This window comes from Lissotriton vulgaris, chromosome 1_1 (assembly GCF_964263255.1).
Source record: "Lissotriton vulgaris chromosome 1_1, aLisVul1.2, whole genome shotgun sequence".
NCBI classification, from domain to species: Eukaryota; Metazoa; Chordata; class Amphibia; order Caudata; family Salamandridae; genus Lissotriton; species Lissotriton vulgaris.
In genome coordinates, this window is record NC_141685.1 from 1,512,607,445 (window position 1) to 1,512,633,682 (window position 26,238).

Here is a 26,238-nt window from a genome sequence, read left to right on the forward strand (position 1 = left end):
GTGTTTCCTTTCTTCCTGTTGGTCAGTGCCTCCTCCCTCCAGCTTCCTGCTTGGCTTCATGTCTTTGTTCTTGCTGTGGCGCCAGGCTCAAGTAATGTTTTCGGCATCCAGTGTCCTTCCACTGGCCTTGCACTTGTAATATCCATGTTTTTTTTTTTTTTACTGTCCAGCGTCCACATTCTATTTTGTTGCTTGCCTGTCCCTACCATGGCCTCACGTCTGTTGCTGCATGCTTCTTCCCCTTCGTTGCTGGCCTGTCTCTCACTACCTAGATCCTGTCACTGCATGCCCCTTCCCCACCCCATTGCTAATTGCCTCCCTCAATCATAGCTTGTTTTATATAGCGCAGAGTCCACTGGAAGGACTTGGAGTGATTTAGATGAGCACCAGTTACATTGCAGAAGGACACATCATTTTTCAGGCAAGGGGCGGCTATTTGATTTGCCCAGAATTACAGGATGTTGATCTGGTGCCGAGACTCTAATCTGGTTCCCCAGTTTCAAAGTTAGCACCTCACCAGCTAGCTACACTTTGGCACGCTAGTAACTTCACTGGGCATTAAGTATAGGAAAAATAACAATTTAAACTTTTTTGTACCTGCATAGCTTAAAGTAAAAAAAAGCGATATGACACGATCTGACCACATTTTTTATTTTTTATTTTACATTAAGCTATGTAGCACAGCAGCTTGTACTGCTGTGCAAAAAAATCAGGCTCCATTTGTTGAATTCTAGACTCCCTCCTCCATTGCCCAGAGGCGCTGACAACCCTCTGCCATCGCCTGCTCTTTACACTCGCCATGACTCATGAGCACGCTGTGCCTCTAATTCGAGGGGAGGAGGCTGTCACCCTGTCCCCAGCAGGCCGCCTCCTCACCAGACTGCGCTGTTTACTGTGGCTGCCCCTTATTTTCACTTTTGAGAAACGTTGCAAACAAACAGGACGTGTTTATCCGATATTTTACTTCCTGAGGCGTAAAATCTTCTGTGCAGAAACACTTCTAATATTCTCACCAAACAATAGTGAGTAAAGATACTCCACTGCCCACAACAGAAGAACTGAAATGAGGGATGCGCGGCCCCTCTTATCTATCCGCTCTCACCACTCTCCCCTCCCTCTCTCACCTCCCTCTCACCTCAATCTCCCCTCTCCTCACTATACTCACTATCCCCACTCTCCCCTCTCACCACTCTCCTCTCACCACTATCCCCTCTCACCACTCTCCCCTCTCTCCCCCTCACTCCCCTCTCCCTTCCCTCTCCCCTCTCCTCACTCTCCCCTCTCCTCACTCTTCAATCCCTCTCTCCCCTCCCTCTCTTTCCCCTCTCTCCCCACTCCCCTCTCTCCTCACTCCCCTCTCTCTTCACTCCCCTCTCTCCTCACTCCCCTCTCTCCTCTCCATCTCCCCTCTCCTCACTCTCCCCTCTCCTCACTCAACCCTCTCCTCACTCAACCCTCTCCTCACTCTCCCCTCTCCTTGCTCTCCTCTCTCCGCTCTCTTATTCTCTCTCACCTCTCTTCTCCTATCTACTCTCTACCCTCTTACCTCTCTCCTCTCGTTCTGCTCCCCTCAGCACCACCACAGCATCACTCAGGGGCACCACAACATCACTATGCGCCACTACAGCATCACTGAACGCCACAGCATTACTCATTGCCACCACAGCATCACTCAGCACCATCCCAGCATCACTCAGCACCACTCACCATCACCACATCATCACTCAGCATCACCCCAGCATCACTCAGCACCACCACAGCACCACTCATCATCACCACATCATCACTCAGCGCTACCCCAGGATTACTCAGCAACACCACATTATCACTCAGCGCCACCCCAGCATCACTCAGTGCCACCCCAGCCTTACTCAGCACCACCACAGCATCACTCAGCGCAACCACAGCATCACTCAGCGCAACCACAGCATCACTCAGCGCAACCACAGCATCACTCAGCGCAACCATAGCATCACTCAGCGCAACCACAGCATCACTCAGCGCAACCACAGCATCACTCAGCACCACCACAGCATCACTCAGCACCACCCCAGCATCACTCAGCACCATTACAGCATCACTCAGCACCACCACAGCATCACTCAGCACCACCACAGCATCACTCAGCACCACCACAGCACCACTCAGCACCACCCCAGCATAACTCAGCCCAACCCCAGCATCACTCAGCATCACCCCAGTATCACTCAGCACCACCACAGCATCACCACAGCATCACCACAGCATCACCACAGCACCACTCAGCACCACCCCAGCACCACTCAGCACCACCACAGCACCACTCAGCGCAACCACTGCATCACTCAGCGCAACCACAGCATCACTCAGCGCGACCACAACATCACTCAGCGCAAACACAGCATCACTCAGCGCAACCACAGCATCACTCAGCGCGACCACAGCATCACTCAGCGCGACCACAGCATCACTCAGCGCAAATACAGCATCACTCAGCGCAACCACAGCATCACTGGTCAAATATGTTCTTTGAATGTTTCAAGCTGTTTTCATGCTTTCACGCTATATTACAAATCACAAAAAGATGTTAATATTTCACTTCTGTTCTTGGATTTTCGTCACAATAAAAAACACTGAACATAATCTTCACAAAAGTTATTTACAAAAGTTTAAGCTATTGCCATTACAAATTAAATAAAAATATTTAAGTATTAATTATTTAAAAAAATTAAAAGCCTTTGTTATTTGTAATATCAATACATCTAAGTCACGTAAATACAAAACATGTTGCATTACAAATGCTACAGGTGTCACGTTTGTGAAAGTTATAACTATTGGCATTGTAAATGACAAAGCTATTAATTTAGCTATTTAAAAAAAATAACACATAAATAAAAAAAAAAAAATTTATAAGACCAATAGCTCAAACTTTCCTAATGCGAGCTCTATTGCATTTCCAATGCTTGTTATGATATGCTACTATACAAGTAACTATCATTTTGCCACTATTACTCACACTACAAGCTTTGCACTTTTTTGTTATCTGCAAGTAACCAGAGTAAGCTGTGTACCACAGGCAAGATTTGCCTTGGAAGCTCACAATCATCAGAGACTCTGGATCCACATTAAGTCTTAGGAACAGATGTACCTACTCTGGCCTCACAGATTTCTTTATGTCATTTAAAATTGTCTATATCATTCAATAAAGCATCATGGCCCACTGTTAAGGCATATTTAGCGACTGGTGTAGCCAAGGCGGACTGGTCTATACTACTATTGGAACACCACACCCTTTACTGACAGGATGTCTTAAATTAAGCAGAGAGAAGTAGAAAGAGTACATTTGAATGTTGGTGCTAGAAGCGGATACCAGCCATTATTCACCTTCTGCCCTGTGGTTGTTTTCACTGGAGACCATTACAATGTTCTGTGGAAACATTAATGCCTTTTGCTCAGGGCATACACCTACAACTCTGCTGAGGGACTAACGTGATTTTCTGATCTAGCCTGCTGTCAGTCGCAAGGGGACTGGGTGTAAAATATAATTTTCGAAGTTAGAAACTGCACATCAGAAATTGCTGCATATTCCTTCAATGCTGTTAATGTTTGTGTCTGTCTAGATTTGTGGCCTTACTATGTCATTATGCATCCGAGCCCCCCCACATACAAGGTGCTACTTTTATGTTGAAGAATATGGATGCTCCTGAAATCCTATTAAAGGGCTTGTTTACTGGCATGTAAAGACACACTGTATGCTGTGTATCCTGAGTAACGTATCTGGTTCTATGTTTTGCAGGAGGAGGGTGTGACCCCGGAGAATCTCATGACAATGACGTTATGCTTTACGCAAAGATTGAAGGAAAGAAAGAACACATCATTATTGATACCCTTTCCTACTCATCCTACAAGGTACTTATATATTCTCAAGATTGCAATTCAGTGATATGGTACATCGATATTTGTACGTAGTATTACATTTACACCATTTTTGCTTTGGCTAAAAATATCCTCAATGTAAAAATAAATGTATCCCCGTATGTGAATTTTTATACTGTGGCAGTAAGATGCTAGATTCAAGTGAAGCAAGAACTGTTGATACTTTTTAATTAATGATGCAGCTATTTACTTTATTCATTGTGTATGTAAATTTCTGTAGCATTGACTTAGCCTCAAGGAAACAAACCATTTTAGATTAAACGGAGGGATAGAAAAATAACCTGTGTTACCTCTTATACATGTACATTGACCATGAAGATAAAGAACAGAGATGTTCATTGTGAATACCATAATTGGAGTAGAAGCAACCAGCCTGTATAGAAGTGCTTAGGTCAAGAATAACATTGTTTTGAGATCCGCATAGAAGAGGAGCAAAACATGAATCGGGCAGGTTTCTTAGGAGTTGAATGTTAAAAGTAAAGGTGGACCTCTTTTTAGACGTGGCAGTAGACCTTGAATCAGATAGGTGCCTTAAAGAAAACCCGTAGGGTTTTATCAGCAGAGAGCTTGTTTGGAATAATGTTTTTACACGTTTGGAGGTCAGAGGGTGAATTCATATTTGCTTTGAGTCACTCTAAAGAAGACTATTAAAGTCCATGGAGGAGAGCATTGCATTCATGTGTGTGTGCCTTCCCAAACGACTGGACAGCAGTTCAAAAGCTTGCAAAATCATGTCTTCCCCGAGAAGATGGATTTGGTAGAGCAGAGTTATGTGTTGATTCAATTGCTGACTGTCTTTGTAATATGAGGGATAGAAGCAAAAGCAACATACTTTATAGCACCTCCATTTTCTGAGAGGTAGTAGTTGTTAAAAACAGAAAGAGTCCCATAGTACGTGGTAACTGCTGCTAGCCGTATAACCTCATCTCTAAAATCATGCCAGTGGAAAGCGATGGGAGTGGGTGGCAGAGGTGTGCCCAAATGTGTATTGTGATTGAATATATCTATATATAAAGAGACTGATGCTAATCCAAGACATACTTTAAGATGCTCAACAATTTATAAAGTGACTGATGCTATCCTTGTAAAACTCAACCGCTGCAACACCCTGTAAGCGTAAAGATATCTAGGGCCGTTTTAATGCCTGTTTCACTTTCCACTTGATGTATCTCAAGACAGCGGGATGAATTTTACATCTCTCTAGACATGCTAGGTGATTGGTCTCCTCTTTTTGGCTCTCCTGCTTGCCCATCCGGCAACTGGAAGCTGAATTAAATTGGCAATGATAGTATCTGAGCAGGGTGGGAACAGAAGAAGCGGGTAAGGAACACCCGTGAGTTCTGGGAGTGCGTTTACTCATTTTCGGCGGCGAATTATCATTGTGGGAAGATGTGTCCGTTGGAATCCTGATATAGTCAATTAAAGAGATGTACAACTATTTTCAGGCACATTTTAATGAAATGCTAGAGACATTTTACCTATGATGTTTCTTAAAATATGTTTTCTATAAAAAATGTATTGATCCCCAGAGAGTACTCATAGTTCCTACAGCTCAGTTAATAAAACCCCTTATTTCCAAATAGAATGTTGTAAAATATTTTGCATGTTTGGGGTTTATAATAAATTAGGCAAGCCTTTAACGTAGGTGCATACAAAAAAGTAAGAGTTGATCTCTAACCCAACTGCATAGCAGCCCTCAGAGTCAACATTAAACACATACATTGATCCAAACTTAGCTTAAAATCAGCACCTATTATGTAACATTTTATGTAATCCAAGGAATGGGATTGCCCCTAAAGCTTTGGAAACCCTCTTACAGCGTTACCGTTACATAAGGCACTGCAGTATCATTCTGGCGATAGCACAATAAATGCAATCATAACAAATAAAGATGGATGACGTAAACAATAGTCCAAAATAAATGAGAGTCAAAAGTTTAGGCTCACGAAATACCTACCTTGAATACAGAACAAATATAAAAATGTTGGTATGCACCTAATCCTGTTACGAAACCCTCGAAATTAGAATGTTATATTGAGTAAAAGTTGGAAAGTGAAACTGGCTATATTTAGGGACTTAAAACATATCATCATTTTTGTAGGGCGTTACACATCTAGAGTCGGATTTTTTTGTAATCTGCATTGAATATAAATATTTAGGCCTTTGGTTTGACAGTGCATTAAAGTGGAATACCCACGTGGCGGCACAAACTTCAAAGGCGGCCTCATCGGTCTGTGGATTGAAAAAATTTAACAAGGACTATGGTGAAATGTCGCACAGACCGTTACTAAAGGCATTTGAAGCTATGGTACCCCCACAAGTTCTTTACGGCGCTGAAGTGCTCTATCTGAGTGGTAAAAGGGGTTGGGACCAGGAGGAGGGAAAGATAATTAAAATGATGTTGTCCCTACCTAATGGTTCCATGTTGCAAGCTATTAGATTGGAGGCAGGCTTGACGGCATGGGAGGTAAAGGCACAAATGTCATTGTTAAGATTTTGGAACCGCCAGATGCCTGGTGATGAACAGAAGGTGTCAATTTGGTGCAGAAAGGAAATACAAGCAAGCAGCTTACATTGGGCCCGAGAAGTGAGGAAAATCCTCCAGCTTGTAACTGCACAATTACAGTTGACCCTCGAACAACCTCTATTGGACATAGTCTTTACTAAGAAAATGCTTAGGGACCGAGGGTATGAATATTCCAGATCACAAGATCTGGAGTACCTGAAGTCGAAAAAATCAGTGAACTGGGTAAGGAATGAATGGGAAAAGGAGGTCCGGTTTCCATATTTGGATGTGCTACCCAGTAAAGGGTTGAGGTACGAAATCATGAAGGTGCGGGTAGGCTTAAATCCATGGAAGATTGATAGTAAATTAAAAGCAACCCTGATCCAACCTGATGGTATTTGTAAATGTGGCCTAGGTGTGAAGAACGATATTTTACATATACTACTGGATTGTAAATGGATTTTAAAAGTGCGTAAACATTTTTTACGTCCAATATTTTTAAAGTATAAAGTGAACAAACGATCAGAGGCTGTCGTTCTCCTTACAGAAATGTCGTTTTTAGATATTACAATTGCGTTGGGGAAATTTTTGAAAGCAATAAGAGAAGCTGTAAGGGAGACAAGCAAGGAAAACGGGAAATTTTAAGATATTAAGATTTTAAAATATGAAAAATGTCAATTTAGTGTTTTTAGGGTTTTAAATGTGTATTGAGTGTTAAATTGAACTATGATGTAAAAATTACTATTGTTAAGTGGATCCATGGTCATGTGTATGGTTTATAGACTATTGTGTAAATAAACTTTGATTTTACTAAAAAAAAAAAAATCTGCATTGCCAAATGGAACCAGGGAAAAGTACAAAAAGGTAGCTTGTGCTTCAGATGTTGTAGAGATTACAACTTCAGTAGATATCGCCTTTAGAGTGAGCTCAGTAATTTCACCAACGTCTACAATTCCAGCTTTTGCACCAGTAGTCAGGCAAATGCAAATAAGGTTGTTCTCACCCAATGTTCACTGATGGTACCATCAGGCCGATCTACACGTGTAATCCCATCAGTAGACAGGGTTTGCAAGGCATTGGTTTATGAGCCATGTGACCACTACAAGCTTTCGTTATGGGAGCTTCCCTGCAATGGCCACTTGAAAATGTGACTTGAGTTTGAAGTATTGAATTGACAGGTTTAGAAGGCACAGGGAAGAATATTTGCATCTTCTGCTTCTTTAGATTTTTTCAGTTTCAATCAGCACAATGTCTTTGTCCATTGACCCAGTCTGGAACATGATTCCCAGAAGAGAGACTGAAGCAACTGATTTGAGGTGGTAGGGGTCAGCTACTGTTTATTTCTAAAAATGAATGTTGAGTTAGATATGACTCTGGTTCACCAACTCTGGTGCTGCTCTTGGCTTGGCGATTTCTGGAACAATGCATTTTTAAATTGGGTTGTGCTGCAATATCTGATAGAGACTACTAGCTGCAGATTCCTTAATGTAGAATTATCCCCAGGCGTGAGACTGGATCCAGAAAATTTTCGTTGCCACAGCATCTCTGAGCGCCGGGGTTGGTACCATGTGACTCCACCCTGACGTCCGTGGGCGTGACGTCAGCGAGGTCACATAAGCCCCACCCCCATGCGCTGACGTAAATTTTTCTCTTTTCCGCATGCAACACGGATCTAGATCGTGTCCTGGCCTGTTTTCAGGCCTTCTTTTCTTGCTTTGCGTTGAGGAACAGTGTGAGAATGCCTTCGGGCTTCAAGACGTGTACCTCTTATGCACGTCAGATGTCGGCAACGGACCCTCACCCTCTCTGTACGTGGTGTTTGGGCGAGCACCATAACTCGACGGACTGTGACGCTTGTCAGCACCTCAAACCAAAGCCATGGCGGGAGCCTCAGATGAAATTGCTGTCAGCCCGCTTGTCCAGGTTGGTGTGGTCCCATCGTCCGTCCCCTACCTCGGACGCAAGGAGCCGCTGATTCCAACTATGGCATCGCTCTTCGCCATGGCCTCAAGGGCATTGCTTGCCGGCTGGTAAGTCCTGCAGCTTGTCTCCGAGGCACTGTTCTCGTTTGGCAGAGGGCTTGGGTTCCCCTAGGGACGTGCGCCCTCGCCTGTCGCCACTCTTCCAGCCTTTTCCTGGCATCGGGGCAACTAGGGCCCAAATGACAGCCTACGCTGCAGCTCTGCAGGCTTCTTTGGCCCCTCCTCCACTTCCTGAGACGTCCGCGGATCCCTTGCCTCGCTCGGGCCTTCTGCGGAGTCGCTGGCGGGTTCGGCCCTGACGCCGCCGGGTTCCGCTTCAGGTTGTAGGAGGATGGTGTCGTTGAGGTGCGGTCCTGCAGGGCTCCCCTCTTCGACCCACGGCGTCCCTGCCTCACTGCAAATCCCTACGGGTCTCCCTGTAGCGTTGCAGGAGATCGCCGGGACTCAGGGCTTGTCCCAGAGTCCCCCTCGGTCCTCTGAGCAGGCGGCTGCCTAGCCGGAGGTGGAGCCGGTGCCTTTTCGGCATGAAGGCTTTCCTCCCCGGCCCTGGGAGTGCCGCGGGTGGAGGCTGGGGCCTGGGGTGCTTTCCCGAGTCCCTCTCGGTCCTCTACGTGGACGACTGCCTCGTATAAGGTCAAGCCAGTGCCTTTTCGGCCCCGTTCCTTAGCCAAACCGACTCTGACCCGCCTCATTCTGCCAGGGAGCATGTGGTGGTGGAGGTCAACTCAGCGCTGCCATTTTCCACTCCACCGCCTTTCGACATCGAACCAGCACCTCTGGCGGACTCCACGACGCCTTGCCGGCGTCGGGTCCTCAACTCATCTCCAGAGGTTCCTTCCTCCCTGGAGGTTTGTCATCTCCAGGTTTCTTCTTCTCCAGAGACGGCACGCCGCATTGTTGCTTTTTCTCCGCCGTCTTCCAGGGAGGGCTCCTCGCCGTCCCCACAGCCCCAAACCTCGTACCCTCTCTTCCGCAGCTCGCGGTTGGTTGCTCTGCCGGCTTCTCCGCCTTCCCCGGGGGCCGCTCAGGTTCCCCACTCGTCCGTGGATTCCCCACCATTCAGGGGCTTGCCTCTTCTTCCTACAGCTGTACTTGGGGACGGACGGCTTAGTTTACAGCGATCTCCCATGGAGGAATTGCTTTCTCCCCCGTGGCAACCTACGGAGGCCAGTGTTGCCTTTGTTTGAGCTATTTCCACGGCCGCTGGCATTTTACGAATGGGTGACCCTGTCACCCCATTCCCTACGGATCATCTGTTGGAAGTTCTTCACCAGGGCTCTGGTGGACGGGAGCTGCTCCTTCCATTCGAAGCTTCGCTCCACTACTCTCTTCTGGGGGCTTGGGGGCGTCCTTCAATGGGTGATGCGGTGCCTCTGCCACTCCTACATCGCCACCGACCTGCTCCGCACGACCCAGTCTGCCTTTCCATCCACCCTTCTACTCAGGGCTCTCTTCTGCGGACTGCTTTTCCGTCCCTGCCTGTGGTGTTGGTTCCTCCATCTCGGGAGGCCTGATGGTTGGATTCATGGGGGCGTAGCATCTTTGCTTCCTCTGGTGCTGCTTTTCGAGTTCTCAACACACTTTGTGTGTTGGCCAGGGCTACCTCCAATTTGTGGGATTCTGTGGAGTCCCTTCTGTCTCACATCTCCCAGGAGGGTGCCCGCGCTGATCTACTGCACCATGTGTTGGATGGTCGGGAGTTGGCCGCGTTTATTCTCCGTGCGGCCTTTGATGTTGCTGATGCTCTCGGCCGTGCTATGGCCAGTTCTGTGGCTCTCCTTTGCCATGCTTGGTTGCGAGATGGTGTTTTTCCTGAGAATATTAGGGACTTCTGGTTGACCTGCCCTTTGATGGGGTTCTTTTTTTAACACCCATGGGGACTCTGCCATTCAACGTCTCCTTGCTGGGCTCTGTCCACCTCCCCCTCCGTAAGCTTGGCTTGTTGATCCTCTGGGGCTTGATGTGAGGTGTTATCCCAACGTCTTCCTGGAATCTTGTGTTTTGAGTGGCCCATCTGTATGTTCTGTGAGATTTGACGTGCCTTCGGGGTCCTTAGGTTGGCCCTTCTCTCCTGTTGGCTGCTTGTTCAGCCCCTTTAGCAATTGTGCATTTTTTGGCAGATTGATAAGCCGTCTGTGGTTCTAACCGCAGGTTCTTCTGTTCTTGTGCTCTGATGCAGGATTTTTTCCCTAAGAGTGGTTCCCATGTTTTTTCTTTGGGACGTGTGTTACCCTAAGTGAGGTACTTGTACCCATTGTATAGCTCTGTCCTATGCTGGGAGGGGGTGGACTCCCCCTGCGGGTTCCTTGCCTTCCTGGTGTTACTGTATACCGCTGGTGCAGTGTCCTTGATCTTGTCTGGGCGTAGCTTGCGCTGCTCCAAATTCTGTCCTTTTCAGTCTCCGTTGAATCGCTGGACCAGCTTTGGTATGCCGTCTGTGGCGTTGTGCTGTGGCGTTTCCGCCCCTTTTTGTCCGGCGTTTCGGCATGGTCCTCTGTCTGGTGTTCCAGGGGGGTTGGTTTTTCCTGTGTTCTGGTGGACGGCCTTGTCCGTCCTGCGTGATTCTCCTCCTCCCTTCTGGCTGGTCCCACTTCTTTTTGTGAGCCGGTTTTGTCTGGAACGGCCTCCCTTTTGGGGGTTGTTCTGGATGCCCCTGGCCTTTGCCTGCGTCTTGCGCTCTGCTTGGTTTGGGTGCTCGGCTTCATGGTACTTGCCAGCTGCTGGTTGTGAACGCCTGCTCTTCTGCACCACAGCCGGGAGCCTTGTTGTGTGCCCTTGTCTTTTGTTCTGCTGGAGCCTTGCGAGGCTATGTCTTTCTTCTCTTGTTTTATTTGACTGGGGACCAGTTCCTACCTTGTCCGCTGACCCGAGGCTGAGGCCGGTTCCGCTGACCCCCCTTCGCTTGTGTGTTCGACTGTGGAGAGCATTGGCCCATTTCTACCTCTTCTCCTTAGAGTTTGGGGTAAGTCTTTCTCTCTCGGTGCTCCTCTGCTGTTGTCTGTCGCCTGGGGCTTTCTGGTGGAGGTCCCTGGTACCTTGGTTGGACTGGGGGTGTCCTGGCCTCCCCTCGCCTGGTCCTTGCTTCCTTCTGCTTGGTGGGAGCTGGGCCACCTTCTTGTTCCCATTGAACATCCCTGATGGGGCTCTGTGCTTTTTTCCTTCTGGGGGGCTCTCTCGCAGGCCCTCCTCCCTTCTGGGTATGGCTAGGGTATCTATTCTGCGTTAAGGAATCTGTGGCTAGTAGTCTCTATCAGATGTACAAGTTACTTACTTGGGTAATGGTGTATCTGGTAGAAACTATTCCAGCCGCAGATTCCTTCACGACCCGCCCTTCCTCCCCATTCTGCGAGGACCTTCAGCTTAGTCTTCTTCACTTGCCTGCCTCCGGTGGGTTTTGTCTTCTGCGAGTGCCCTCTTCCCCTTCCTCCCTAGTGGGATGCTTGTTCTGTTTGTTTGATTCACTCCTTCCTTACTGCTGATTGGTTGGGGGCCCAGGGGTACTTATGTGCCCCTGCACCCTGGTACTCTGGTGTGGGGCCTGCTCATGCCCTTTCTCATTGCTTGATCTTTTGACTCCTCTGCAGTCCTCTGGCTGGGGTCTCGTGGTTGTGCCTCGACCCTTTGTTCTTTACAGAGAACGCGCCTCTCCTTGTTGGTGTGGTCATGGGGTAACTTGCCATTACTCATCTGTTCCGTACTTGTTGCCCTTCACTGTTGTGGGTTGTGGTTGCAGACTCTCTTTGTCTGCTATGATGTTCCTCACATGTTTTTCTGTCTCCTGGGAGGATGTTGCCTTAGCTTGCAAGGTTGCTCCTCAGAGCGGTGCTCTGCTCTTTCCCAGATATGGCTTCAGTACCTTAGTGCCTAGCACTTTCCCAAATGGTGCTGTTCCTCTCCTTTTGTTTCATTTTCTATTTACTACTTTTTCGCACACTGTTCCCATACTCCCCACAGTTTTGTTTGTGATGGCTCTGCGTTGTGGTGCGGAAAAGTTCTCCGAAGAAAACTGACGTCAGCCCGCCGGGTGGGGTTTATGTGACCTTCCTGACTTCACACCCACGGACGACGTCAGGGCTGAGTCACGTGGTACCGACCCCGGCGCGCTGAGATACTGTGGCAAAGAAAATGTTCCTGATAATTCTACGTTAAGGAATCTGCAGCTAGAATCGTCTCTACCAGATACACCGTTAACGAAGGTAAGTAACTTGTACTTCAAACCCTATATTGGATAATGTGCATCTAAAAATTATAGAATGTCATGTGATTCACCAATGGATACATTTAAAAAAAAAATTTTTTGTAAAACCTTTTTATTGATATTTGTCAATGGGAATAATTTTCACAATACATCATAATGCGGCGAAGGTAATACAATAGTACAGACATGCCCGTTAGATGTATACAATATTCCAAGGGCGCGTGGAGTAGGGGCATGGGCCGCTTAGAACTGATGCAGCTTGAGCGCAAGGAGAATTTGGGGTGAGGGAACTTGGTAAAGAGAGCAGTGTCCCTGCGAAGGGAGGGAGAGAGAAAAGAGAAAAGAGAAAGCCCCGGAGGGGAATGAACTAACTTGGGAAAAGGGGGTGGGGGAGAGGGATGTGGACTGAGCCGAGGGAGCTGGGCATGCGAATTGCACTGGGCGCATCTACGGAGTAAAAAATCTTGGGGGGGAAGAGTGGAGAGGAGGCCGGAGGGGTGGACTCGGAAATGGGGGGGGGGGGGGGGGCATGTCGATTATTCCCTATGAAGGCGTCGATGCCGCCCACCAATGGAAACATTTAATGTACACTGACATATGTCTCAAACGAATACATAATTTTAGTAACAGCATTCATTTGTAGAACCACATCATGGCATTCAGTGTAAGCTCTACCAGAAAACAGATGCAAGTGTTGTCAGATAGGATTGTTAAAGTCCCTTTCAAAAAAGGTTTAAAATACTATACACAGCAATTGAAAACATTTTTTAGAGCAATTAAATAAAAAAGTTCATAGCTCCTCCTTCAGTATCTTCCATTAAAAAGTGTAAAGTCCCTGAAATGGTGATTGATTCTGGAGCTGTTTCACAGATAAGCCATCAGATGGTGGAGTTTTCATACATGCACATAACATTTAACTGTGTCTTTTCAGGTTCCTTCTGTAGTTTCCACAGCCATCAGTCCAGAGCTACAGACTCCTGCCACAAAATTCTGTCTGAAGCAGAAGAGCCACCGGGGTCAACGACGCAACGTGTGGGCTGTGGATTTTTTCCATGCTCTACCTGTTCTTCCTACCACCGAGTCCCACATGATACAGTTCTCCATTAACTTAGGCTGTGGATCACATCAGCCGGGGAACAGGTATGTCAACTACGTGTGCTCTCTTCTCTTCCATGGTTCCTCACCCTACGTTGACGTGAGGCAGAGTAGCAGATAAATGCCAGATCTTTAGGATAGCCACATGAAGTACCACTGGTTGTACATTATCTACATGGAAATAGTTTACTTGTATTAGAGTCTGGAAAATGTATGCGGCTCCCATAAACTAACTTTGACCAACCATTGAGTTGTCGAAAATTGCAGTATGGTTTTCATCTGTATGTTGAAATATCTTGTGTCTCCTCTTGCAGAGTAGATGTCATAAATAAAGCTGTAGAACTGTGGATTAAGTAATGAGTATCAGTAAAGTAGGACATCCAGCACATTCCAGAAATCAAAGGAATATCCATTCTTCTTCACTGCGCTTTTCTTTAACAAATTCACAGGCGTAAACACACTACACAGCAGAGCACAGACCACAGCTCTAGTAATTTTTAACAAGCATATCAACTTTTTGTTCAAATTCTCCACAGGGGAATTAACATTTATTTTACAGACCATGAGTTACTGCAGACAAGGACACCCAGTCTGATAACGTTTTGCTATTCAAGTGTGTATTTGACAGATTCCCCCTTTTCTCACCTGCTGTGTCTTTCTTTATTCTTGTATTATCATTGCTCACAGTATCTTTACACAGCTTTGTTCATTCTGTCACTGTTTTCAGTAACGGTTGGGCACAAGCTATTTTAGCTTGTGTCTTTACCAATTGATGTTTAAGTTGGTTCTTAGACCTGGTATCTCATCTCAAAATTATTGAATATATTGCATTCAAAGGTTTCTTGGCCTGACCCTTACTTTTCTGCCCCTTCATCATACTAATACTCGGCGCAGCTTAGGGCAGGTGACTGACCTCGGTCAGGGCCGGCTCTAGGCTCATGGTGGCCCTGTGCAGGGAGCGTAGGTGGGGGCCCCGGAAGAGGGGGTCCGGACGGGGCGGAGCTCAGGAAGGTGTTTTAATAATACGTCCAGAAAAGTTGTTAGATGATTGGGTGTAACTCTTCGGCTGCCACTCGTCCGGTGCCAGCAAGTGTATGAGTATATATGTTGCTTATCTGAATTAATAGGTTACATGCACAGAAGACGCAATAAAATAAGTTTGATATCGTGTGAAGAGCTTTTTGGAGCAACAAAAAGGAGCTCGTAAAAGAAGCATTGTTTTGGAATAAAGGTCAAAGGATATCATTTTTCTACGAGTCTCATTCGAATTTGCACTGCAGCTGTTTTAATGAGAAATGTTCGATCTCGATTTTCGAGGTGCATGTCATAAGAAGGACAGCCAGGACTTGGAAAAACATTTCGAGGATACTAGTAGTGCTTTCATAGGAGTACCTGTGCTGCCGGTAAAGAAGTTGTATTTTCTGAAATTAACCCTATGAGTCTTAAAAAACATGAGAGAGCGCAAATTTGAATAGGAATTATGTATAGGCCATATTTAGAGGCATATCGTGTAAACGTAGGAATGAAATGTATATCGAAGGTAAAGTTGACATCTATAGCATGAAGTTCAACAGAAGGGATAACGTGGTATAAGAAATAAATGTAACTGTATTCACTTTAGAATGTATTAGATTTAGAAGGCCGTATACGTAGTGGGCTAATGTGTAGAAATGCTTACAACCAGAAGAACGTGAGTAACTTTAAATGCAGAAACGGCAAGAGAAATGTAACATGGAGAAACGTGCAAGGAGCATACACATAACGATGTAATCAATGAGAGTATAAAGTTATGTTCCATGTATAGGGTTATATCCTATGTACTTTATATTCTATGTATTAAGTTTATACTCTACGAAATTGTATTTTAGCTAAGATGTATTCACACATGAACGAAGTATTTGCTAAAAGCGTTCACATTTAAAATGTATGCTAAAGGTTATACTGTGTAGAAGAAGTTTGTAGGAATACTAGAAGAGTTTAGGTCATTTGTGATTATAACCTGACTGACCAAGGGTTCGCAAGAGCATAGTCCAATGTATGTAATTTAGTGGACTCACAGGAGTCGTGAATAGTCTTCACTTGAAGGTGCGAGCCGAAGAGTCTAGCATTTGTTAGATTTAAGGTGACAAATGTCGAACGAAGTTTATTGCCTAAACATGAGAGGAGGCGATTGGAATTTGAGCTTTGTTTTCGAATGACCATTCACAGGATCTAGTAAGGTCAAAGAAAGAGTTATAATGTTAAGGTCTTGTTTAAGGTTATTTGACTTTGGATGAAAGTGTCAACTAAAAGTCGCCAACGAGAAGATGAAGATGACATCTAAAGAGAAGGGTCAACCTAACGGACGACGCGAAGAAATGAAGTAATGGAAAGAGCCAGAAACTGACATCATCGGGGAAAGTCCGAGGTGGGCGTCAAGGGGCGTTCCACCCACACTGTGATTGTGTATTTTAGGGACAGTACCCCGGGGTGGAGGTAGCAATTTGCAATTGGAGGTTAGGAACAGCGAGGTGAATTGCTCAAAGCAAAGGCAAGGGTAGATGCCTTGAGCAGATGCGCTGAGAGAGATCAGAGCGCAAGGGAGCAGTAGGCCGAGGACCCTTAGAAGAGCGGATGGGTAGGCAGAGAGGGTACTGCTTCTTAAACTCAAGTTACCTTTAGAGGCTAAGAGAGTTTGAACTTCTTTGGAAGTCAAACTGCTGACACCTTTTTAGGGTACCAGGAACTTGCGAAATAGGGATGTCACCTAGTATAGAGTAGGGACAGATTTAACTTGATGATTTTCTCTTTCTATAGATGACGCAAAGGGAACCACTCTACATTGAAACTTTAAATTACTGATTATCTTGAAAAGATTGTATTCGCATTCTAAATCTGACTTTTATATAAAGGCCTTAAAACTTTATCAGTTGTAAGTGGTTCTTCAGAGTGGCGTCATTTAATGGGGTTTAACTAACCTATGTGGGAGTTGTCTTTTACTCAATGACAGATATTAGCGGTCCAAATCACGAATGAGATAAATTATTAATTCGATCATAAATTGATACCAAAATCTCATTCCCCGCAGTTGGTAGCAGAGAAATGATGGTTATCTTCTTGAGGAAGACGACCTAGGCCAGGTTAGTTTACCCCAAGGTCCCTAGTCATCGTCGACCAGAAGAAGAATTGCAGCCGAAGACGGTGCTGACGGTGCGTCGAGAGAAAAGCAGCAGAATCGGTCGAGAGTGAGTATAAGGGTCATGCGTTGTAAGATTGCGGTGTTTTATGTTGTTCCTGTGTTGTAATGTCAAGCGGAGTTGAATGCCTGTAGTGTGATTGAGGGAAGGTTGTGAGCGCGCGCAACCGGATAAAATCTTATGTCCAGAGGACTTAAGTGGTTCGGGTGTATCGAACACCCAGAGTAATTTGTCTACCATTTAATGGGGGTCATGAGGTACCATTGATCGCCCGCAGACCGATGATAGGGGGAGCGTTTGAGTGAGTGTATGAGTAAACGCATGCTGGTCGTACGTTTACTGTGTGTAAGTAACCTATCAGTTGAGGTGAACGTCTGACCGTACGAGGAAAAGACGTCTCGCCAGTTGAGGTGACAATTACAGTTAGACTGTGGCCGTACAGTCAGAGAAAAGTGATCGCTTGGACGGAAGTAGTCATTTTTCGGCGTATGAATGAAACGCATGTGAGATCGCGAGACAAGTTGAGAACGAAGGTAACTGCTGCAGAAGGAACGAGTGACGTCAGCGTAGAGTCGCGCTGAGATTGGTCGGTTAGCACGGAACATCGTTGGGATAGGCTGACTAGTGAGAGTCGCACCGGGATTGGTGAAAGTTGTCATCGGGACGTAAACAAGGAAGAGAATTAATAAGAGAAAATCGTAGATCATCTAAAATGAAGTGCTTTAAGGGTTTAAGAAAAATCTTTAGGAAGAATAGAAGAAATTTATATGCTGGAGAAGAAGCTCCACCAGAAGGCACACCAGCTTATCATATGGCAGTAAATGTAGGCTTACACTCGATATTATGGATTTCCGAGTGGAATAGGCTAACAGAAGGGGAAAAGGAACTGACGTTTCCGAGATTCGGAACATTTAAACTAGATGTGTTGAACCAACTGAAAGCGGTAATGCTTGCAACAAGACCTCTACCGAGGCCAACACAATTCGAAGCTCTTAGTGCATGGTTTAGAGCAGCACACGCAAAAGGCGTAAAGAGGCGTCAGGAAAGAGTGAGACGATCAGTAAAGGCATTGCAGGATGCTAAATGGGATGAAGAAGCTAAGAAGTGGAGAGTGCAAAAGATAGAAGCAGACAAACTGTTCACCATGATAGAAGCTACGGGAGAAAAGAAACCCCTAGAAGAGGAAGATGAGGATAGCGAAACGGAAGAAGACCTGTTAGAGAGGCTGTTAACAGAGAGACCACCTCCATATAGCGGTGAATCCGCAAGTCCCATATTACAGCAAGGGGACGGAGCTAGATGGGGAGAATATAAATCGATCCCAGTAACAGAGTGGGACTCCAACAAGAGCGAGGAAATACCCCAAACTAGTTCCGAACAGAGAGTAGTGGGAAGATTTGTGGTCCAGAAGGTACCAGAAACGCAATGTGCGAGGTCGTACCAAATGCCAGACGCTTTACAAGTACCTGTCACCATAGGCCCTATAGTGTCAATCTACAACCCAGAGGGGGTCCAGCAGGAGGAACAGGCACGATGGGACAGGGAAAGGGCAGAGATGGAGAATAGGAATGACACGATGAATCCTCAAAGACAGAGATTAGCACCAGTAAGTCGGAGTACCCCATTAGATTCCGCAACGGGTCCCTGGATAGGACAAGGAGATCAAAGAGGATCGATGGATTTGAGGGGACCAAAACCGAAATCCTATAAGGAATTAAGGGAATATCTGAAAGAATGGGACACTGCTGAGGAGGCTAGGAATAAAAGTTTAGAAACAGGAGCTGAGTGGAGAGACCAGGATAACAAGGTCCTCTCTCATTGTGGAGCTGGCGAAAGCAGCCCGGAGTGGGAGAGAGGGAGTCAAGGAAGCAGAAGAGATAATTGTCCTACCATTAGTGGCAATAGGCAAATGTGCAATGACAGGAGTGCAGGGTGTGGCGAAGTGCCTCGCGTCACTTTCAGTGAGGGAGAACAAAGGACGCAGGAGTACCGGAATACCTTTAGGTGCACACACCATGCTCCGGATGAAAATGTCCAACATTGGAATCACGGGAACATGGAGAGTCGCGATGGGTCTCGCCATGCGTCCGGTGATCTAGAACGAAGTCATGAGAATATAGGGAGTCGCGAAACGTCTCGCCATACATCCGGTGATCACGAAAGAGATCGCGGGAGCATGGAGAGCCATGAAGGACCCTATCGTTTGTTAAGTGATACCAGACAGCAAGCAAGTTACAGTGGTTTAGAACATCACGGAGGATCTTATCTTGTATCCGGAGAAACCGAGTCCAAAAGACAGAATGTAGGGTTGAAGGAAGGAGCATTGTTCCACCACACCCCAAGGGAAGATGGAAAGGCTTGGGATTTAGAGAGGTGGGAACAAAGAGATGGAAGAAAGATTCCTCATAACTCACCTGTGCTCAGGCGTAGGGCGCATAGTGGAGGAGAGAGGGATATAAGAGAACAACCTAGGACTGACGTACTGAGAGCTGAAATAAAAGCTAGACGCATAGATGTAATGAGTTTAAAATCAGACTTAGATGAAATAATTGATGGCACAGTGGCAATCGAGAGGCTAGATCTGTACGCACCAGATGAGATATTGTTCTTATCTAAGGATGTTACTCGAAAAGCAAGGGCAGCTCACGAAAAGTTATCTGAATTGGCCGATAAGTACATGATAGACATATCACGAACTAAAGCTTTGCAGGCCAATCATAGGCTGAATTGCACGGATTTAGATTTAGATGAGCGCAGAACGATTGGACTGAGAGTGCACATAAGAGAATTGGTCATGTGTATTAGAATTTGGAGAGATCTGGATAGATGGGAGGAAAGATGGTCCAAGAAGGGATCTGTCAGACGGAGTACACTTGTGAAGTCTCAGGATACAGACCTAATGAGAATGGAAGCTTTCCCTTTGCGAGAGATCGCGAACGGAAACTACGTGCATGTACCATGGAGTAGGGGGGATTTAGCGGCATTCACAAATTCCTTCCCGAAGCTTAGAGAAAATCCCGTTGAGTGGTACAAGCAGGTAGAGAGATTCGTGAAGATCTCTAAGGTTCTCTGGATCGATTTGAACACATTGTTCGATATCGTGGTACCCGGAGATTTGTGGACGGCATGCAAACTTAGTATTGAATGGCCCACTTGTGAGCCTCAGAGAGATGCACAGACAGGTGGTCCATCAGACAGAGTCATGGAAAAATACGAGCGAGTAATAACATGGCTAAAAGAGAAAGTGCCAGTGCAGGATATAGACTGGGTTAAGATAGATCGAACAACTCAGGAGCCTAAAGAGACAGTTCACGAGTTCTATGAGAGGTTACTGAAAGCATTCAAACAGTACAGCGGGTTAGACATAATGGATCCTAAAGATATAGGACAGTTTGTGTCGAAGTTTGTTCTCGGATTGAGACCGGACATAAGCCTAATGATTCAACAGCACTTGATCTGTTGGCAGAACAAACCTTTAGACGAAATTCTGAGGTATGCAAGGTATTGTAGCGATGAGATAGACTCGAAGGCGAAGAAGCTCAAGGAAAAGTTAATGTTAGTGCAGATGCAAGCAGCTGGAAAGGGTGGACAGCGACAGCAGGGAACAGTAACGCAGGCAAAGAAACAGAACAATCAGAATAGAGAAGAGGAAGAAAGACCGAGACCGAGAATGGATATCGCGACATTGAAAAGGACAACCAGGTGTCATCAGTGTAACGAAGTGGGACATTGGAGACGCGAGTGTCCGTACAATATTGAGACAGGGGAGTTAGAACAGGAGGAGGAAGAGGTACAGAACAACGTGGTTAAGGGAGCGACAGTCCCGAAAGGAAAGTTTATCAAAGGGGGGACTCAGACTCCTCGAGCCCCGTTTCCTCAACCGCCTCGAATTGCAAATGGAGGGAAAACCTACAGACAAATGCCATTGTTCGTAGGAGGAGAAGAATGCTACTACGTTGATCCTCTTACAGGGCAACGAGTGAATAGGGAAGAAGACTGCACTTTAGGAGCAGCCCTGGAAGTAGATCAGAGAGGACCATACGTAGAGGCTGAAGTAGCTGGATGTCCTACGACCTTTTTGGTGGATACGGGAGCCACTAGATCCACGTTGAGATCAGCGGTAGTCCCAGGTCTGCCCGTATCAGGAGAAATGATTCAGGTGGTAGGAGTCGCAAACAAGAGGATGACGAATCCTCTGACGGAACCAGTGTCAGTGAAGATAGGGAATTACAGTGACGAACATCAGTTTGTGATCTGTGATTCTAGTCCTGTGTGTTTGCTAGGAAGAGATCTATTGTGTAAACTGAATTGCACAATACATTGCACACCTGAAGGAGTAGAAGTACAGACAAATGATGAAGATGCCGATTTCAAAGTTGTCAACTCGCAGGAATGCGTGGAACTATATCCTACCCTAACAGTGGAGGAGCTTCCACAGGACTTGAGGGAGAAAGTGTCAGCTGAGGTGTGGGATTTTACTGGAGAAGAAATAGGATTGATCAAGGGGGTAGAACCAGTAAAGATCTTGGTAAGACTCAATGCTGAGTACCCAAGAACCCCACAATACAAGTTGACACCGGAGACGATTGCAGGAATAAAGCCTGTGATTGAATCCATGATTAAACAGGGAATACTGAAGGAGATCGTGGGTAGTCCATGTAACTCACCGATTATGGGTTTGCAGAAACCTAGTGGAAAGTACAGAATAGTGCAGGATCTTCGAAAGATTAATAATATTGTTGTCTCATGTTGTCCAGTGGTACCGAATCCATCAGTGATATTATTTCAGATACCGTTCCAAGCTGAATGGTTCACCGTGATAGATTTGTGCCAGGCTTTCTTTTCGATCCCTTTAGATGAAGAGAGCCAGTATCTTTTCGCTTTTAAGCTGGAAGATCGCGTTTTAACATGGTGTCGTATCCCTCAGGGGTATACAGAAAGCCCATCGATCTTTAACCAGCTTTTAAAGAGAAATCTTGAAAGTCTAGTACTGCCCAAGAACTCAGTTCTAGTCCAGTACATAGACGACCTCCTAGTTGCGTCAGAAACAGAGGAAGCTTGCAGAGTAGACACCATAACCTTGTTAAATCACTTGGCCGAGAACGGGCACAAGGTGTCTCCAAGTAAATTGCAATATTGTCAGACTGAAGTGCAATACTTGGGCCACAGGATTGAAAAGGGGAAACGGAAGGTGTCTCCAGACAGAATAGAGGCGATTATGAAAATGAGCGCGCCTACCACACAAAGAGAGGTCAGGATGTTTTTAGGCATGGTTGGTTATTGTCGACAGTGGATAGCCAACTTCTCACTGAAGGCAAAACCTTTATTACAACTGACGCACAAAGGAGTGAGTGATCCGGTACCATGGGACAAAGACTGTTTGATGGCATTTTTGCAGCTGAGGGAGGACTTATGTCGTGCCCCGGCTTTGGGAATGCCTGATTACACCAAACCATTTTTGCTTTACTGCTGCGAAAGAGAGGGATGCGCTTTAGCAGTTTTAGCTCAGATCCACGGAGATGCGCGTAGGCCAGTGGCGTATTTTTCGGCTACATTAGATCCAGTAGCCGCAGCGTTGCCCGGATGTCTCAAATCCGTAGCTGCAACGGGTGTCAGCATTGAGAGATCAGAAAGCGTAGTGATGGGACATCAGTTAGTGGTGTATGTACCGCATTCTGTGGAATTGTTAATGACCAGGACTAAGACTCAGCATCTGACGAATAGCAGGCTCACACGCTACGAGCAAGTCATACTGGCTGCCGAGAATGTGACCCTAAAAAGATGCTCTGTCTTGAATCCTGCTACTTTGATGCCACTTCCGAATGAAGTGGAAAATGAAATTTGTGCAGATCATGACTGCCTCGATGTGACTGAACTATGCACCAAACCGAGACCCGATATCGTAGATGAGCCATTGACTGACCCTGATGAAATTTTCTTTGTTGATGGTTCATGCGTAAGAGACGATATCGGTCAGCTGAGAGCAGCTTATGCAGTTTGCACGATTACCAGAGTTGTAGAAGCCGCTTGCCTGGAAGGAGTACACTCCGCTCAGGTAGCTGAAATTGTTGCTTTGACTCGTGCTTGCTTAGCAGGCGACAAACTTCGAGTCACCATATACACCGATAGCCAGTATGGTTTCGGGGTAGTTCACGATTATGGGCAGTTATGGTCTCAAAGAGGTTACATGACCTCCTCGGGTTCTCCCATTAGGAATGGAGAATTCGTGAGACTTTTGTTAGATGCATTGCAAGGTCCGTTAGCCATAGCCGTTGTCAAGTGTGCCGCGCACACTAAAAATGTAGACTTTGTGTCGCAAGGCAACCGCTATGCCGACGAAGTAGCACGTTATTGTGCTGAACAGGGATATTCTCACACTGATGTGAAAGTGGGGGGAATACAAGAAAGAACTGAATTGACGATGTTATTAGACACGGTAGATACATGGGATGAGTTAAGGAGTGTCCAAGGGAATGCACCAGATGATGAGAAAAAGGGCTGGGAAACAGCGGGTTGTGAGAAAAGCGAGATGAATTTTTGGGTATCTGCCGATGGGAGAGCAGTCTTACCAAATGAACTCGTTAGTCCAATGGCAAGGAAATTGCATGGATCAGCACACATAGGAAGAGATGCAATGGTGAGAGTATTCAGACAAACGTGGTTCAATCCTAAGTTTAGAGTAGCGGCAGAAGCAGTATGTCAGCGATGTGCGATCTGTCAGCAACTAAACGTGGGAAAGAGAACACCAGTTACTTTGAGTCACATAGGAAGGTCTGGGGGGCCTTTCAATAGAATGCAGCTTGATTTTATAGAAATGCCTCCATGTAATAAACTCAGATACGTTTTAGTGATTGTCTGCATATTTTCTAGATGGGTTGAGGCTTACCCTACACGTAGATGCGATACACTTACAGTAGCGAAACTGTTACTTAGAGAGTTAATACCGAGATTTGGGGTGCCATCCTCTTTGGAATCGGACAGAGGAACTCATTTCAATAGCGAAATAGTGAAAATGTTGTGCTCAGCTTTGAATATTGATCAGAAGTTACACTGCAGCTATCGACCAGAAGCTTCAGGGATTGTAGAGCAGATCAACAGTACAATCAAGTCCAGATTGGCTAAAGTTTGTTCATCGACGTCCCTGAGTTGGCCAGACGCACTTCCAGCGGTTCTTATGAGCATACGTAGCACACCTGATAGGAAAACAGGCCTCTCTCCACATGAAGTGCTAATGGGGAGAGCTATGAGATTGCCATCGGTTCCGACTGCAGCGCTAGTGAACATCACAGACGACTTGATCTTGGACTACTGCAAGGGACTATCTGATGCCATTAATTCTGTGTCCCTCCAGGTCCAGGCTGCAGAGGTTCCATCAGTACAAGACTTGTGCCATGACCTGAGTCCTGGAGACTGGGTCTTGGTGAAGAAGCATGTAAGGAAGAACTGCTTAGACGTGCGCTGGAGAGGACCGTTTCAAGTCATACTTGTCACAAATACAGCGGTAAAGTGTGGAGGCCTGCCAAACTGGATACATGCTTCACACACCCGAAGAGTGCCAACACCTCTAGAAGAAACAGCTACTCTCTCGGATGAGAATCCAGCGGAAAGTGGAGAAACCATAGAGGGGGAAAGCCAAGCTGTAGAGGTGATCGAAGAGGCTGAAATTGTGACAGAACAGGTCGACGAAGGTCAAGAGACGAGCGAGACCGAAGTCGTCTCAGGAGAAGACAGTAACTGGGAAACTGAATCGGAAACTGAACAAGCTGAGAGTGACCAAGAGACTGGTCCAAGAACAAGGAGCAGAAAGACAAGGAGTGACGAAGCCAGTTGGCCGGAGAGAAAGAGAAGGCCAAGCTCGGAAGAAAAGCAAGAAAGAACTCTTGTCCCGATCGCTGAAGAATCGGATCAGGAGGAAGAAACGACTGACTCAGGAACTGAGAGTCCACGAAGGTCAAGGAGGGTACGTGTGCCCTGCAGAAGGTACGCCACCCCAGAGTGGACTTATCTAGCAGATGTATTGGGGACAGAAATCTGGGAGAGTGAAGAGCGTGAAAGTAATCGATCTCGATCCATTTGTGGCAGTGGAGATATGGATGTTGGCACCTGGACTCGAGACTGAGGGGTTACTGACTTTCACACTTCCCATACCCCCACGTTTGAGTAAAATTCAAGATCTAGTGCTAAAAAGATTACAATTTCCAACAGCTGGTCAGCAAATGACAGAAGAAGAAGAAAAAGTTATTCGTTTTGAACTATTAATTATTGTTGTGAAAGCTGCAGGTCCGAAAATAATTGTTGATGCATAAGAGACTTTTGTACCTATGTTATAAAGAAGAAGATAACCTAGCGCCGAGTGGAAAGAAGAATAAAAATTAGGGATTACATTTAGAGGACGGAGAAGGGTTAGGGTTGTCTGTTGTTAAAAATAAAGAGACATTGTTGCGAGAAAGAGACTTTTGTTGATAAAAGAGCACTTTACAAACTGAAAAGAAAACAAGGCAAGCAAAGGACTGAATTGATAAACTTTTTCGCAAAGGAAAGAGTCACGCTGTTTTGACAACATGGAGAACGGCAACCCAAACAGAAAAGCTAGATGTATAATAGGTACACTTATAGCAGTAGTAATATCTCTCATAATTACAGTAGTGACAATATCATACGTAATAGGACATGAAAACGATAGAGAAATAGCAGATGTAAAATTTGTAACGACTTTGAAACCTGCTCTTGTGGGAAAGAAGGAGGAGAGCAATGTCATACGTGAAAAAGCGTTACTAGCAGATGAAACTCGTAGATTGCACGTAGACGAGTCACAGGGAAATTTTAGGTCAAATGCATATGCCAAATTATTGTACGAATATATTGATGCCATGGAGGCCAAAGATTGCTACGTTTGTATGCAATTGCCGGCTTCTGTAGATGAGGGCATTAGATATCATCATCTCCCATTGACTTATGGGATAACATGTAGTTTACTGCTTAGTATATTTTATGGTAGAGAAGGATTTGAGTACTACTTTTCAAATTATGATTCGGTGCTGCCTGAAGTTCCGAATTATAAGCAAATGAATAAGTGGGACTATTACAAAAAGGAGGATAGACTAGCCAAATTCTTTCTTCCTTGGGATACATTAGATACATCATACGCACGCAGAAATAATCTGACTTGCAAAGTGTCAGAGATTGAGAAAAAGTTCATAGCACAAGTAGATGACCGATACAGAAGGCAAAAGATTCTGAAAATGTCAGGACAGTGGAAAACTGACTGGACAGAAGAAGAGAAGGCACATAAAAAGAAAGGAAGCAATGGTCCAATAGCTTTGGATAGAACGCAGAAAGGAAAGTTATGTTTAACTCGAAGCAAGA

At 45.7% G+C, this 26,238-nt stretch overlaps 1 protein-coding gene across 1 annotated transcript in view; it reads left to right on the top strand.

Moving 5' to 3' along the window:
- RELN (reelin) overlaps positions 1-26,238 on the top strand; it is a 1,675,658-nt gene that overhangs the window by 942,001 nt on the left and 707,419 nt on the right. Inside the window, exons 13-14 of the mRNA XM_086967429.1 lie at positions 3,776-3,888; positions 13,533-13,741. Coding sequence (XP_086823555.1) covers positions 3,776-3,888; positions 13,533-13,741 — 322 coding nt within the window. The remainder of the gene's footprint in view (positions 1-3,775; positions 3,889-13,532; positions 13,742-26,238) is intronic.